At 37.2% G+C, this 17,362-nt stretch overlaps 1 protein-coding gene across 1 annotated transcript in view; it reads right to left on the bottom strand.

Moving 5' to 3' along the window:
• LOC136824852 (oxysterol-binding protein 1-like) overlaps positions 1-17,362 on the bottom strand; it is a 37,431-nt gene that overhangs the window by 18,915 nt on the left and 1,154 nt on the right. Inside the window, exons 2-6 of the mRNA XM_067080830.1 lie at positions 8,827-9,026; positions 7,990-8,219; positions 7,399-7,636; positions 6,429-6,718; positions 5,743-5,883 (exon numbers count right to left, since the gene is read on the bottom strand). Coding sequence (XP_066936931.1) covers positions 5,743-5,883; positions 6,429-6,718; positions 7,399-7,636; positions 7,990-8,219; positions 8,827-9,026 — 1,099 coding nt within the window. The remainder of the gene's footprint in view (positions 1-5,742; positions 5,884-6,428; positions 6,719-7,398; positions 7,637-7,989; positions 8,220-8,826; positions 9,027-17,362) is intronic.

Genomic DNA, 17,362 nt, shown 5'->3' on the forward strand with positions numbered 1-17,362 from the left:
TCTTTTGGAACAAGAGCCGAGAAGAGTAACATACCGGCATAGGAATTTTGCTGAGTTCTTTTGGAACAAGAGCCGAGAAGACTAACATACCGGCATAGGAATTTTGCTGAGTTATTTTGGAACAAGAGCCGAGAAGAGTAACATACCAGCATAGGAATTTTGCTGAGTTCTTTTGGAACAAGAGCCGAGAAGAGTAACATACCGGCATAGGAATTTTGCTGAGCTCTTTTGGAACAAGAGCCGAGAAGAGTAACATACCGGCATAGGAATTTTGCTGAGCTCTTTTGGAACAAGAGCCGAGAAGAGTAACATACCGGCATAGGAATTTTGCTGAGCTCTTTTGGAACAAGAGCCGAGAAGAGTAACATACCGGCATAGGAATTTTGCTGAGTTCTTTTGGAACAAGAGCCGAGAAGAGTAACATACCGGCATAGGAATTTTGCTGAGTTCTTTTGGAACAAGAGCCGAGAAGACTAACATACCGTCATAGGAATTTTGCTGAGTTCTTTTGGAACAAGAGCCGAGAAGTAACATACCGTCATAGGAATTTTGCTGAGCTCTTTTGGAACAAGAGCCGAGAAGACTAACATACCGTCATAGGAATTTTGCTGAGTTCTTTTGGAACAAGAGCCGAGAAGACTAACATACCGTCATAGGAATTTTGCTGAGTTCTTTTGGAACAAGAGCCGAGAAGACTAACATACCGCATAGGAATTTTGCTGAGTTCTTTTGGAACAAGAGCCGAGAAGACTAACATACCGGCATAGGAATTTTGCTGAGTTCTTTTGGAACAAGAGCCGAGAAGACTAACATACCGGCATAGGAATTTTGCTGAGTTCTTTTGGAACAAGAGCCGAGAAGACTAACATACCGTCATAGGAATTTTGCTGAGTTCTTTTGGAACAAGAGCCGAGAAGACTAACATACCAGCATAGGAATTTTGCTGAGTTCTTTTGGAACAACAGCCGAGAAGAGTAACATACCAGCATAGGAATTTTGCTGAGCTCTTTTGGAACAAGAGCCGAGAAGAGTAACATACCGGCATAGGAATTTTGCTGAGCTCTTTTGGAACAAGAGCCGAGAAGACTAACATACCGGCATAGGAATTCTGCTGAGTTCTTTTGAAACAAGAGCCGAGAAGACTAACATACCGGCATAGGAATTTTGCTGAGTTCTTTTGGAACAAGAGCCGAGAAGACTAACATACCGGCATAGGAATTTTGCTGAGTTCTTTTGGAACAAGAGCCGAGAAGAGTAACATACCGTCATAGGAATTTTGCTGAGATCTTTTGGAACAAGAGCCGAGAAGACTAACATACCGTCATAGGAATTTTGCTGAGTTATTTTGGAACAAGAGCCGAGAAGACTAACATACCGTCATAGGAATTTTGCTGAGTTCTTTTGGAACAAGAGCCGAGAAGACTAACATACCAGCATAGGAATTTTGCTGAGTTCTTTTGGAACAAGAGCCGAGAAGACTAACATACCGGCATAGGAATTTTGCTGAGTTCTTTTGGAACAAGAGCCGAGAAGAGTAACATACCGTCATAGGAATTTTGCTGAGATCTTTTGGAACAAGAGCCGAGAAGACTAACATACCGTCATAGGAATTTTGCTGAGTTCTTTTGGAACAAGAGCCGAGAAGACTAACATACCAGCATAGGAATTTTGCTGAGTTCTTTTGGAACAAGAGCCGAGAAGACTAACATACCGTCATAGGAATTTTGCTGAGTTCTTTTGGAACAAGAGCCGAGAAGAGTAACATACCGTCATAGGAATTTTGCTGAGATCTTTTGGAACAAGAGCCGAGAAGACTAACATACCGTCATAGGAATTTTGCTGAGTTATTTTGGAACAAGAGCCGAGAAGACTAACATACCGGCATAGGAATTTTGCTGAGTTCTTTTGGAACAAGAGCCGAGAAGACTAACATACCGTCATAGGAATTTTGCTGAGTTCTTTTGGAACAAGAGCCGAGAAGACTAACATACCGGCATAGGAATTTTGCTGAGTTCTTTTGGAACAAGAGCCGAGAAGACTAACATACCAGCATAGGAATTTTGCTGAGTTCTTTTGGAACAAGAGCCGAGAAGACTAACATACCGTCATAGGAATTTTGCTGAGTTCTTTTGGAACAAGAGCCGAGAAGACTAACATACCGGCATAGGAATTTTGCTGAGTTCTTTTGGAACAAGAGCCGAGAAGAGTAACATACCGGCATAGGAATTTTGCTGAGTTCTTTTGGAACAAGAGCCGAGAAGACTAACATACCGTCATAGGAATTTTGCTGAGTTCTTTTGGAACAAGAGCCGAGAAGACTAACATACCAGCATAGGAATTTTGCTGAGTTCTTTTGGAACAACAGCCGAGAAGAGTAACATACCAGCATAGGAATTTTGCTGAGCTCTTTTGGAACAAGAGCCGAGAAGAGTAACATACCGGCATAGGAATTTTGCTGAGCTCTTTTGGAACAAGAGCCGAGAAGAGTAACATACCGCATAGGAATTTTGCTGAGCTCTTTTGGAACAAGAGCCGAGAAGACTAACATACCGGCATAGGAATTTTGCTGAGTTCTTTTGGAACAAGAGCCGAGAAGACTAACATACCGTCATAGGAATTTTGCTGAGCTCTTTTGGAACAAGAGCCGAGAAGACTAACATACCGGCATAGGAATTTTGCTGAGTTCTTTTGGAACAAGAGCCGAGAAGACTAACATACCGGCATAGGAATTTTGCTGAGTTCTTTTGGAACAAGAGCCGAGAAGACTAACATACCGTCATAGGAATTTTGCCGAGTTCTTCTGGAACAAGAGCCGAGAAGACTAACATACCGTCATAGGAATTTTGCTGAGTTCTTTTGGAACAAGAGCCAAGAAGAGTAACATACCGTCATAGGAATTTTGCTGAGATCTTTTGGAACAAGAGCCGAGAAGACTAACATACCGGCATAGGAATTTTGCTGAGTTCTTTTGGAACAAGAGCCGAGAAGAGTAACATACCGGCATAGGAATTTTGCTGAGTTCTTTTGGAACAAGAGCCGAGAAGAGTAACATACCGGCATAGGAATTTTGCTGAGCTCTTTTGGAACAAGAGTCAAGAAGAGTAACATACCGGCATAGGAAGTTTGCTGAGTTATTTTGGAACAAGAGCCGAGAAGAGTAACATACCAGCATAGGAATTTTGCTGAGCTCTTTTGGAACAAGAGCCGAGAAGAGTAACATACCGGCATAGGAATTTTGCTGAGCTCTTTTGGAACAAGAGCCGAGAAGAGTACCATACCGGCATAGGAATTTTGCTGAGCTCTTTTGGAACAAGAGCCGAGAAGAGTAACATACCGGCATAGGAATTTTGCTGAGCTCTTTTGGAACAAGAGCCGAGAAGACTAACATACCGGCATAGGAATTTTGCTGAGTTCTTTTGGAACAAGAGCCGAGAAGAGTAACATACCGGCATAGGAATTTTGCTGAGTTCTTTTGGAACAAGAGCCGAGAAGACTAACATACCGTCATAGGAATTTTGCTGAGTTCTTTTGGAACAAGAGCCAAGAAGAGTAACATACCGTCATAGGAATTTTGCTGAGCTCTTTTGGAACAAGAGCCGAGAAGACTAACATACCGTCATAGGAATTTTGCTGAGTTCTTTTGGAACAAGAGCCGAGAAGACTAACATACCGCATAGGAATTTTGCTGAGTTCTTTTGGAACAAGAGCCGAGAAGAGTAACATACCGTCATAGGAATTTTGCTGAGTTCTTTTGGAACAAGAGCCGAGAAGACTAACATACCGGCATAGGAATTTTGCTGAGTTCTTTTGGAACAAGAGCCGAGAAGACTAACATACCGTCATAGGAATTTTGCTGAGCTCTTTTGGAACAAGAGCCGAGAAGACTAACATACCGGCATAGGAATTTTGCTGAGTTCTTTTGGAACAAGAGCCGAGAAGACTAACATACCGGCATAGGAATTTTGCTGAGTTCTTTTGGAACAAGAGCCGAGAAGAGTAACATACCGTCATAGGAATTTTGCTGAGTTCTTTTGGAACAAGAGCCGAGAAGACTAACATACCGGCATAGGAATTTTGCTGAGTTCTTTGGAACAAGAGCCGAGAAGAGTAACATACCGTCATAGGAATTTTGCTGAGTTCTTTTGGAACAAGAGCCGAGAAGAGTAACATACCGTCATAGGAATTTTGCTGAGATCTTTTGGAACAAGAGCCGAGAAGACTAACATACCGTCATAGGAATTTTGCTGAGCTCTTTTGGAACAAGAGCCGAGAAGACTAACATACCGGCATAGGAATTTTGCTGAGTTCTTTTGGAACAAGAGCCGAGAAGACTAACATACCGTCATAGGAATTTTGCTGAGTTCTTTTGGAACAAGAGCCGAGAAGACTAACATACCGGCATAGGAATTTTGCTGAGTTCTTTTGGAACAAGAGCCGAGAAGACTAACATACCGGCATAGGAATTTTGCTGAGTTCTTTGGAACAAGAGCCGAGAAGAGTAACATACCGGCATAGGAATTTTGCTGAGTTCTTTTGGAACAAGAGCCGAGAAGACTAACATACCGTCATAGGAATTTTGCTGAGTTATTTTGGAACAAGAGCCGAGAAGACTAACATACCGGCATAGGAATTTTGCTGAGTTCTTTTGGAACAAGAGCCGAGAAGACTAACATACCGTCATAGGAATTTTGCTGAGTTCTTTTGGAACAAGAGCCGAGAAGACTAACATACCGGCATAGGAATTTTGCTGAGTTCTTTTGGAACAAGAGCCGAGAAGACTAACATACCGTCATAGGAATTTTGCTGAGTTCTTTTGGAACAAGAGCCGAGAAGACTAACATACCGGCATAGGAATTTTGCTGAGTTCTTTTGGAACAAGAGCCGAGAAGACTAACATACCGGCATAGGAATTTTGCTGAGTTCTTTTGGAACAAGAGCCGAGAAGACTAACATACCGTCATAGGAATTTTGCTGAGTTCTTTTGGAACAAGAGCCGAGAAGAGTAACATACCGGCATAGGAATTTTGCTGAGTTCTTTTGGAACAAGAGCCGAGAAGACTAACATACCGTCATAGGAATTTTGCTGAGTTCTTTTGGAACAAGAGCCGAGAAGACTAACATACCGGCATAGGAATTTTGCTGAGTTCTTTTGGAACAAGAGCCGAGAAGACTAACATACCGTCATAGGAATTTTGCTGAGTTCTTTTGGAACAAGAGCCGAGAAGACTAACATACCGTCATAGGAATTTTGCTGAGCTCTTTTGGAACAAGAGCCGAGAAGACTAACATACCGGCATAGGAATTTTGCTGAGTTCTTTTGGAACAAGAGCCGAGAAGACTAACATACCGTCATAGGAATTTTGCTGAGTTCTTTTGGAACAAGAGCCGAGAAGACTAACATACCGGCATAGGAATTTTGCTGAGTTCTTTTTGGAACAAGAGCCGAGAAGACTAACATACCGGCATAGGAATTTTGCTGAGTTCTTTTTGGAACAAGAGCCGAGAAGACTAACATACCGGCATAGGAATTTTGCCGAGTTCTTCTGGAACAAGAGCCGAGAAGACTAACATACCGTCATAGGAATTTTGCTGAGTTCTTTTGGAACAAGAGCCGAGAAGAGTAACATACCGTCATAGGAATTTTGCTGAGTTCTTTTGGAACAAGAACCGAGAAGACTTAACATACCGTCATAGGAATTTTGCTGAGATCTTTTGGAACAAGAGCAGAGAAGAGTAACATACCGGCATAGGGATTTTGCTGAGTTCTTTTCCGATACAATTCTTCATGATACTCCACAGGTTGAGATTCGCGTTCGGTCGATCTGGAATTCGTTTACGATAAACAATTACTTTGCTCTCTGTCGATTTCGCGATGGCTGGGATCTGTTAAAGAAAAGGTTCTGTTTTGATTAAATTTTACCAATCAATTACTTTAGGCGTACAAACTTTGGCGAGCAGGAACTTTTCAGGCATTTTGGCCTTTTTCGCGAAAGTTGATGTATTTGAAAATTCTTAATAAGTTAACTCGCGAAAGTTTATGCTCGCGAAATTTTCTTTAAAAAATCTAGAAAACTTCGAAATCGTAATAAATATAAATTTTCAGCATATTTCTAGCCTTTTACGCATTTTTTAAAGTCAAAGGATAACCGTCTTATCGGATTCAAGGAACATTTGTCACTTTCTAGCAAATTTTCGTTTAAAAATTCTCATTTTTATCCAATGATTCGCAAAAGTTTCTGCTAGCGAAAGTTTGTACGCCTAAAGTACATCTCTTAAAGTTAAAAAAGCTGCCTAATACACGAAAAACACAATATAAATGCCTCTGTTAAAAAGAGATGGGAAACTCTGGATAACTTAACTCTGACAGATCGTGGCATAAACTAGTGGCTTTTAAAACAAAGAGGTCTCGAGAAAAAAAAGCAGCGTACATCTTTGAAAGAGCCAGCTTTGATATCTTCCGAAAGCCACCGGCGATGTGAAGAGGGCGCTTCTTTATTCGGTGAAAGCGTTTGTTCTGAAGAGGAGCGCTTGATCAATTCCAAGTCGTTCAACGAAACATCGTGTGCCGGCAAAATTGAAGCGTCTTCTTCATTGAGAGATATCTCGTCATCTTGATAATGCGAATCGGATTTCTTTTTATCGGGGAATTGATCGGGGAAATCAGACATTGCGTCTTCGAAGAGATCGTCATCATCATCCTCTTGATCAGTTGACGTTTCTGAAGGTCAGAATAAAAAAGTTTGAAGATCAATCAAAAAAAAGAGGTACAGCTCTACAGAGAAATTCTTCTTTCTAAGCGAATTTGCAGGTTCATTTTATGGTAGTTTGGTTATCACTTAAGCATTGAGTTTAAAGAGAGCCCCAAAGAGGTTAGAGATGAATCTTTAACCTTTCTAAAGCAAGAAAAAGTGAAACCTTAAGATTTGCATCGCATTGAGAATGACGAATTGAATAAAGCTATTTCTTTGTTTTTAAGCGGCATATGTTTAGAAATCTGAGTATAGGTTTTACTTTCAATCTGGCGGTTGTGTGAAAACCACGCGGGCCATGCGTTTTGGATGGGAAATTAGTGCCTTCATTTCCCATACAGAAGTTTCGGGCTTAGCCCCTTCGAGGCTTTGAAGTCAATGCACTTTCGATAGACTGGATGACGTTATAAGGTACATCAAACTTTTCACTTTAATCAGAAGTAGACTCTAATTTAATGGTAGAAGATTCTAAGGTTTCTACGAATGTAACGATTCTAAGGATCATATTCGTAACGTAGTCGCTCAGGAATCGAGGAGTAAAAGAAAAAGGGGTAACAAAGCAGATAAAGCCATTGTTTCTAAAAAAGCTTAGTTAGGAGTCGCTAGAGTTGAACTCTGTTTCAAAGAAGAACATTGAAAATCTGTTCACCTTTTTCCAAGAGTGGAGACATTGGGATTTTGATGGTCGGACTTTCAATGCTGGTCACAGTGGTTGAGAGTTTCTCTTTGCCTTTTTCCTTCTCGCAAGCTCTCTCTAATCTCATGTGTTGTTTAGCCAAGGTCTCCACTGTCTCCTCCAATCGCATACGTTTGCTTCGTTCAGCTGTCAATAACTTATTAAACTTCTTCTCATACGTTTTGGCCAATTCCATGAAATCTGAACAAGCCTGAATCAAGAAGAAGGATATATCAATGAAGTGGTAAACTCCAATTCCCCTATCATGGTATGGGTTGACCTGGCTGAAGCTATATTCACTGTTAAGTGAATCGTAGTGCTATAATGAGTATTAACCCCCATTCTACGTCTCAAAACACCGGAGCAATACGTCTAGGGATGAATGACTCAAGTGTCTTTTATAAGACAAATTATACTACATCAACATCAACATCAACATCAACATGCACCATTATAACTCCAACGTACATTTCTTCAGACCGGATGTTTTTCAAACAAAAAATGAATACAAAGATGGTAACCTAAAACGTATAATTTTTGGGGATGAGCAAACGTAAATCTTACATTGACCATGGCATTGGAGGTGATTCGAAACATTTGAGCTTTCTCATTGACGTGTTTCAAATGTTGTGAAGTTTCTTGTGTCTCTTTGTTGTCACTGAAATCACTGATTGTCTTCTGCAACAGACTACCATGTGACGTCACCAGGCTGTTACATGTTGTCAGGTCTTCGAGTTTTGCCCCAATGGATTTTATGCTGATGTCATCGTCCATATCACTGTCGCTTTCATCTTCTACAAACGAAAGTGAAAGTGAATTGGTGAATGGCTAACTTTATTTCTTGTTATTTTGAAGTTTCTGATTCCCGTTTACCTATCTAAATCAATTCTCATTTATTTCTAAATAAACTACAAGTCGTAAACCTGCACGAGCGCAGGATAAATAAACACACGCTCGATTTACATATAGGTAGACCAGCCAGCACCAAGTGAACCTTTCATTTAAATTGAAAAAAAAAAAGGAAAATCCATTCTTTTTAGCTTGTGCTGGCTTGTGTGATATGAAATTTACCATAGAACCTCAACTTTCGGGATTGTTTGGTTTGGGAGATCAATAAAAGGTAACCATACCATACCATATTTTAAGAACCGAAATCTATTTGTATGTAAATGTGTTACAGTATCCATTTAGAAAATGAAGATCAAGTTTATGGAAGAAGAAAATAAAGAAAAAACGTTTTAAAGATATTTGAAGAGGTTAGTTATAAAATATTACATTTTTTTTCTCTATAATCATAACATATATGCAAGCTCGTCTTTGGTACCTAAACAATGGCTATATTGTTGATTAAAAATAATAGAATACTAAGCAAAGTGCGAGCCTGCTATATAGAGTACGTACCTGAAATATTCTTGATGGCTTTTGCCTTTGCTAACTCTAAAGCGGTCACCCATCGTTGGCGTTCAATCTCAGAACCAGCACGCAAATGCCACACCTGACTGCCACCATTAATAGCGAAAGAGCACGAATCTACAGTATCAATAAAAGCACCAGCCAGATTAATTGTTCCACGACATGTGTGGTTCATTTCGGCTGGATTCCTAAAAACAACAAAGGCAGGTTAGATAGATACCTTATTTATTGTAACTAATTTTTGCAGGAACTAATATTCGCGGTCTAAAAAAGAATTTGAAAAATTGCATTTTGCAGGTTTTAATTTTCGCGGTTTTGCCCTTTCTTTGAAAAATTTCTTTCATTTTCCTAGGGATTTTTCTAGTTTTTTCGATAATTGGAAAAATATTGTACTTCGCGGGTTCAAATTTTCGCGGTTTTGCCAAAAAAACGCAAAAACTTTAAAACCAATTCCTACGAAAATTAGTTCCAATAATATGTGATTCTCCAATTTTATTATGTTACATGACTTTTGAACTATTTAGTAACTATCTAGTAACTATTTAGTAACTATTTAGTAACTATTTAGTAACTATTTAGTAACTAAGAATTCTTTGTTTGTGTAAAGTCTCGTAAGCTCTTTTCCTTGTCTGGAATGAGCTCCCATCATACCGTCAACTGCTCTAACATGGGATTTTTAACAATCTGGCCTGTATTTTCACTTACTGTTAAATTACTTTGACAACAAATTTGTTTTGATCCTTCAACCAAGTTTATCAATCAAACTTTTACCATCCCATAATCACAACCAAATGTATTTTTAAAGCATTTTAAAAGGACATAATCTAAAAAGAGTAACTAACAATTTAATCACGTTTTGTGTTAAGACTTTTTTCCAGCGTGCGCAATTGATTGACATGTCAAAGTTACAGAGTGTTGATAACAGATCTCACAATTTTCCGCAGAAAAACGGACTTTTTTCTATATCTGTGTTCAGACGCTTGCACAAATGCGCGTAATTGCATTTACGCGTTTTTTCTCATCGCAAAGATTTGTTCCTTTTGCGTTGTGAAAGCCTACCTGCTATCTATGATTTGCGGTTATGTTAATTAAATGACTTTGGAGGTTCAGTGAAATGGTGGTTGAATTGCTGTCACAATGTTTTGTCAGATATAGTCCCAAGTTAGAGCTGTTGACGGTAAGAACAGAAGAGTCAAGTCGTTTACACAAACTGATATCATCCCATAACACGTTTTTATATACATATTTTTATATGGAGGAAACACATTCGACGCAATCGAAGGTATTCAATATGATCAAAAGTGATCGAACAGTAATCGAAATGATAGAGCAAAAAAAAATGGTCAAAGAAAATGCAATGATTTGGAGTTGATTAAGTATTCAATCACTGATATAATCCATAGGTCAAACCACCTTCGATTATTATTACAATCGTACACTCGTTTAGTACTGTCTGGAGTATATAAACAGTTTTATTAGAAGTTATAGCCTGGGAATTCAAGCGTTAAACTTTTTCCACAGTCTAGCCTAAACTGTGAAGTCGGGAAACTTGCATCAGTGGAGGGAAACTTGCATAGCCATCAAATGACTGACCAATCAAAGCAGCAAAATTTCAAAACAAATGAACTACGCAGCTCTACTCACAGCTCTACTCTGCGATTTTTGTTTTGATTTATAACTTTGTATTTTAATGACCAGCCAGGTCATTCATTTGAGGGATATGCATGTTAGCCTCCACTGATGCAAGTTACCCGATCTCACGGTACTTTTACTGGTTGTTTAACCCTTGGCGTAGGTAACGCGCCTGCAGGGAGATTTTTCCCTGCAATGCAGGTTCAGTCTGATTGGTCAGATTTTGTGCGTATTTACTTAGCAGTACTTTTGCGGGCATTTTGATAATTTTTGACAAATGAAAATGAAAACAGATTTATTTAGAACAAAATGGCTATTGGCTGGAAGTCTAAATACATTTGGCTGATGTTTAGATGTGGCTTTTAGCAGGGGGGGGTCATGCAGTTATTATATAAACACTATGACAATTACTACCGTGGTGGTATACAAACCAAATTTTGGGAAAACAGTTACTCCACCAGTGGACTAACTGCAACATGGGTGGTGCCTAAGCCCAAAATTGTCGATTTTGGTAGGATATGGTGTACTAAGTGAGCACATTTTTCAATTTTTCACTTAAAATTTTAGGTTTTTAAAAATTCCGGAAGCAAAAAAATTCAAAACATTTTTTTCAAAAGTAAAAAAAAATCACAAAATTTTTTCTTCAATCAAGCCATGAAAGGTATTTTAACAAACTTGGAAAATGATTGAGATATTTAACATTTGAACGGTCGTTAATAAGACGTACCCAGTAAAATGGTATCAAAAATGAGGAATTCAGTGAAAAAATTGCCAAATTTGGCATTTTTGGGGGTGGTATACACCAATTTTGAGGGTAAAATCAGTTAGTACACTATGGAATAACTGCAAGGGTGGTGGTGTCTGTAGAAAATGTCCAAAATTGCAGTTACTCCACATAGTGTCAAGGAGTAACTGCAAGACCCCCCCCTGCTTTTAGTAGTTTTGAAAGTAACAATTTTTGTCTATGTCATTTTTTTGAAGCCTCTTTGTGGGAGGATGTGTCTTTCTATAAGGAATTTTATACCAACCGTCAACTGCTCTAACTTAGGACTATCTGACAAATCATGGGATGGCAATTCGCCCAGTGAAAGTTATTATTGTGACATGTTATGACAGAAAGTATGATTGACAAAACTTGGTGGAGTTATAAAAACAAATTTGTTGTCTAAGAGATTTAACAGTATATAACATAAGCGAAAATAAAGGCCAGATATCAACAATCCCATGTTTCCACTAATTGTCCCAAGTTAGAGCAGTTGATGGTAACACTTCATGGCAAATTAAAAAAGACATTCAGAAAATGAAAGCTTCTTCATTTTTCACTTTCACGTTTATGGCATGGGGAAGAATGAAATTTTCAGAAGATGCTTTATTCGATACGAGGATTCCCATTTGTCAGTGCGTCACAAACAGGAATTTATTGAATATTTCACTAATGAAGTATCAAACTTTTTGTTTTTTGTAATTATTATAAATTCATAATTTTTAAATACTATCTTTTGAAAGTCAATAACCAATTAAAGTGAATTTAAGCTGATTGGGTAGATATTGGGCGGACGGGCGTTTTGCACGTTCCGAGATCGGAATTTAAACGAGAGTAAAAGACGGGGGCGTCTTAGTATGTAACATAAATTTTTTTTTTTTTTTTTTTTCGCGAATGAAAAATGAATTTTTGATTTTTGAATTAGGGAAATATGACATAATAATATATTATATTTGATTGTCAATGCCAAAAGATATTTCTTTACTTTATGAATAATCTGCTGTGTTGCTTCGCCACTTACCCCCGGATTGTTTTAGTAGGCACTTCGGTCACGTAAATAAAAACACGTGTATATGTTGAAGCCGACTGTAGACTGACCGAAATTGCAATTACATAAATTATTGTGGAAGTGAACGCTTTAGACGAATGTTTGGGAAATCGAAAAGACAACTTTTGAGAGAATGTTGAGTTTTGTTTATATGGCACTTTGTGATGGACTGTTTCTGTAAAATCGCGATTCCCCATGGTTTGAAATCGTGGCTATGGGTAATTCCTTTGTTCTTTTGCTATTTTTTTTTGTTCTACAGTGGGGGTTTCGCATGTCTTTACGTGTGCGCGAGGCTCGCGCGTTGCGAGTAAATAATGTATAGGTGTTAGAAATCCAATTTATTCAGACTCGTTCAATGCGAGTGCTTTTAATTTCCCTCCCAACACTCAACTCGTACCTTTTATAAAAGGCCTATTTAGTTTAGTATAATAGGTACGTGCTATTCAACCGCTGATTAATAGGAAAGCAAAGCTATTTATTTTGAATTAATGGGGAAGCGAGTGAGTATTTACTGACGTTTCATATTTAAAGGCCTCCTATTTTAAGTAAAGAAGATACATACAGCTGAAACATTTGTGAAAAGTCTTTCAATGTATTTATTGAATAATAAGAGCGTCCAAAAGACGAGATAATAAACAATATCCAGTGTTCCAATTTATAGCTTCGCACAAAATGCGCAGTGAATTTTTTAGCGATCCAAAAAGATTTTAAAAAACTATAAGAAAACACCTATTTTGCTACTTCTTTCATTTGTTTATCTATTGCTTTATAAACTCGCTACTTCGCTAATTTATTCACTCGTTTATCTATTGCTTTATCTACTCAGCTACTTTATTCACTCGTTTATCTATTGCTTTATCAACTTGCGAGCTCGCTACTTTCTTCATTCGTCATTCGTTTATCTATTGCTTTATAAACTCGCTACTTCGCTAATTTATTCACTCGTTTATCCATTGCTTTATCAACTTGCCACTTTGCTACTTTCTTCATTCGTTTATCTATTGCTTTATCTACTTGTCACTTCGCTACTTTATCCACTCGTTTATCTATTGCTTTATAAACTCACTACTTCGCTAATTTATTCACTCGTTTAAAAATCCATTGCTTTATCAACTTGCCACTTCGCTACTTTATTCATTTGTTTATCTATTGGTTTATCAACTAGCTATTTCTCCACTTTATTCACTCGTTTATATATTGCTTTTTCTACTTGCAATTTCGATGCTTTTATTCACTCGTTTATCTAATGCTTTATCTACTCGGCTATTTCTTCATTCGTTTATCTATTGCTTTATAAACTCGCAATTTTATTCACTCGTTTATATATTGCTTTATCTACTCGTTACTTCAAAACTTCACTATACTTTGCTTTGTCTATAATTACTTTGCTCCTTTATCTCGCTTCGCTCAAAAAAATAGGGAAGCTCCTAAAATTTATAATTCGAACCCTGATATCAGACTAACGCTGTAATAGTTTATAAAGGGTAATAATAAGCTTATAAGTAAATGAAATTAGAAGAACTCAGATGAAAAAAATTAAATCTAAAAAAACCTATGCTATGGGCTGAAATGAAATATCATCTCAGAAATAACATTACCGATGACATAAGATTAACTAGTTGATGGTATTAAAAGCTTTTGGGACATGGTTGGCCAAGCGAAATGCCGATACATTAACCCGTGGACGTTAACCATATAAACAAAGTATTGCCAAAGTGGTTAAACGAGGGGGTAAAGCTTCAGCTTTCATCAGTGTTTTTTGTTAACGGTGTCAGAGTGAAAAAATAAGGGTTAAAACTTCTTTCCAAAACGAATCTTCCAGAATAGATTTCTGGACAGGGGAGACAAGTTAAAATATCCAGTACCAGTGGATACCCCTTAAAACCACATACCCCTTAAAACCCACAATGTTGCATTTTTGGCTTTCATAACTACCAGATTTAATTTTATGTGGTATGTTTCACTTTTTTACAACCTCTTATAAATGTTCTTTCATAAAATACCAAATTTTAAGGATTTTAAAGATGCTAAAGTATCTTAAAATTCGAAGTTATTCAAAATTTTATCAAAAATTCCTTCAAAAAATCAGGTTTTTTAGACCTAGAAATTACACAATTGAATTTAAGGTCATAAAACCTATACTTTTTAGATACCTATACTTATGGTAGGTATGAAAAAATCATTTTCATCTTCGTGAATAGACCCCAACGAAAATGACAGGCTCTTAAAATTCTACTTTAAAGCACTTTTATGGTGATGATCAATAAAATCTGAAAATCGATTTTCTCAAAACCTGGTCATGTTGCATACCAAAATGTCACAAATTTGATGGAGATTTAGAAAAACATTAGAACCATAGGTCAAAAATGAAGCGAATGAAGGTTTTGGCCTTTCGTAGCCGTAGCCACACACAATTGCATTATAGGCATGAAATCCTGAAAAATGAAAATATTGTTGTGGGAATGAATTTCTAGCAAGTCTTTGAACCGTTGAATCACGAAGCAACACCAAATTTGTATCCATCAGCTTGAGTATCCCGTTAGCAAGGGTCGGACTTTGTGGTTTTTAGCCTTATTTTTGTAGGTTTTAAGGGGTATTTTGATTTTAACACATATTTTTGAGATCATTTAGGTACTAATGGTATATTCATAACATTAGTAACTTTACAGTGAATCACTGTTCAAAATTTTAAGTTCAAAAGAACTTTTTTGTAAAAAGTTATTCGAGAAAAACCATTTTGTAGGTTTTAAGGGGTAAATAGCTAAAACTGCACTTTTTCACTTCCTCGTGAAAAACTGAAAACTGTTTTCTACAAAACATCGGGAAGCTAGGGAAGACAATCATAGACAACGTACTTTCAACACAAAAAGTTTCAGCCTTACACTCCAACTAAACAATGAGATAGAGGGTACCACTTTTTATTGTGGGTTTTAAGGGGTATCCACTGGTATTTGTATATTAGAACGTCACATTCAGATTAGGAAGTCTTAATTTAATACTTTTATTAAATTTCTAGTTGTTTCATTTAATTTCATTTAATTTTCTATATTCAATTCTTTTAATAGCAACAACATTTGTTTTCGTTGTTTCCTTACTACATTTCGAAATTTTAGACTGAAAGAAAAGTAAAATTGAATTAAAAAGGAGAAAAGAAAAAAGTTTACTTTCTTTCATTTCAAGCCTTTTAGTTCCATCCTAAGCACAATACATTTTTATAAAACGATTTGAGCAACTGTTAAGCGTCCAACAATAGGAGCACTCGCACATAAGAAGACTTGCGACACTCAACACGCAGACTATTGTTTTCTGTTTGCACTACATAATAGCTCGCAAATTATAATAGGCTTTTGACCTGTTTTAAATAGCTTGAGTGTCCCTTTTAATTCGAGGCTACGAGTCTTCAATAAATAGGTTTTCAATAGTGAAAGAAGCCGCTTGCGAGTCTCTGACACGCAAGGTTCGCGTACGTGTAAAGACATGCGAAAGCCCCACTGTATATAGTGGTATAGTGGTAATTTGACCTTGGCACAAGTGTTTCAACCGGTATTCCAACGAAGCCATATTTTGGTTTGTACAGAAATTTCCCCCGCTCAAATCAAAACAACAAAATGGTCAATCTCACTAAAGCAAAACATTGCCGCCAAAGCATTTCCCTGGATAAAAATTCTGGTCACGTGACCATCCGTGATTTTAGACCAATAAAAGCGCTTCATTTCCCCGGATTAAAGTTGTGTCTACACTAACACACAGGAAATAGCTAGAAAAAGAGAGAAAAAACCGGGGGTTAAATTAAAATTTTCTCCCTTCTTGCGGCAAACATAAAAGACTTTATTTGGCTCTGTAGAAAAATTGCAAAATAGAAACTTGCTTTTAAATTCACAATACTAATTCTTTACCCCACAATGAAACTTTTCTATTTTGTAAATCTTTCTTACACTTCCCCATACGTAAAATATAGAGTACTTTCGTTTTCCCCCCAAACTTACGAGGGAAAAAAGTTAAGACCGCGTGTTGTCCTCACAGACTTTCCCAGCGTAATTTATTTGTGTGATGTCATAGTGTTATTGTTCTCTTCTCAGATTATTACTGACGGCACTTCAATTGCTTATGGGATTGGACAATGGTTGACAATAGATCGTGACGTATACAACAAATCGATCACGCACGACGAATGAAAGTTAAGGTGGCTTGATAACACTCGTAAATTCTTTATTTTTCTAGTGTATTTTGTTTTTTTCATTTTAGAAGAAATACTTTACGGTAGAAAATAAGGTTTTATGTTATTATTTTTAAATTTGATATTTGAAATGCCTATCTTAAAGAAAAATTAGTAAGTGGGCTCGAAAATAAAATCGTCTTTGTTTTGAACGCCCGACTGCAAAAATCTCGGGATTCTGGGACTTCTTTTGAGACAGAGGTTAGACATGAAAACAAAAAGCTAAGTAGAATAGACTTTTTCAAACTTTAAATACAGTGTAAAGTATTTTTGTAATCAAACATTATATTTAGCAAATATATTGAAAAGTAATATTTTGTTATAAGCAAAGATAACTTGTTTGGAAATAAAAAGTCTTCATTCTTCGACCCCCGGATTGTTCATCGCATAATTTCTACGGGAAATCGAAAGTAATTTCATTTGGCTTGTGATGTTTGAGAGCTTGAATGTTGGGAAGCTGCAGGAATAAAAGTCTTTTATGTTTGCCGCAAGAATGGAGAAAAATTTAATTTGACCGCTGGTTTTTTATCTCTTTTTCTAGCCATTTCCTGCGTGTTAGTGTAGACACAACTTTAATCCAGGGAAATGAAGGGTTTTCATTGGTCTAAAATCACAGATGGTCACGTGACCAGAATTTTTATCCAGGGAAATGCCCTGGTCGCAATGTTTTGCTTTATAGTGAGATTTGACCATTTTGTTGTTTAGATTTGAGCAGGCAAAATTTCTGTACAAACCAAAATATCGCTTCGTTGGAATACCGGTTGAAAGACTTGTGCTGCACGGTCGTGGCTTCTTCGTAAAGACGAAAGACAGATCTGGACTTATTTCGTACTTTCCAGTCTCTTGTTCGTAGTTTTTCTGACTT

The sequence above is a fragment of the Clytia hemisphaerica genome, unplaced genomic scaffold, assembly GCF_902728285.1.
Source record: "Clytia hemisphaerica strain Z4C2 unplaced genomic scaffold, Clytia hemisphaerica genome assembly, whole genome shotgun sequence".
NCBI classification, from domain to species: domain Eukaryota; kingdom Metazoa; phylum Cnidaria; class Hydrozoa; order Leptothecata; family Clytiidae; genus Clytia; species Clytia hemisphaerica.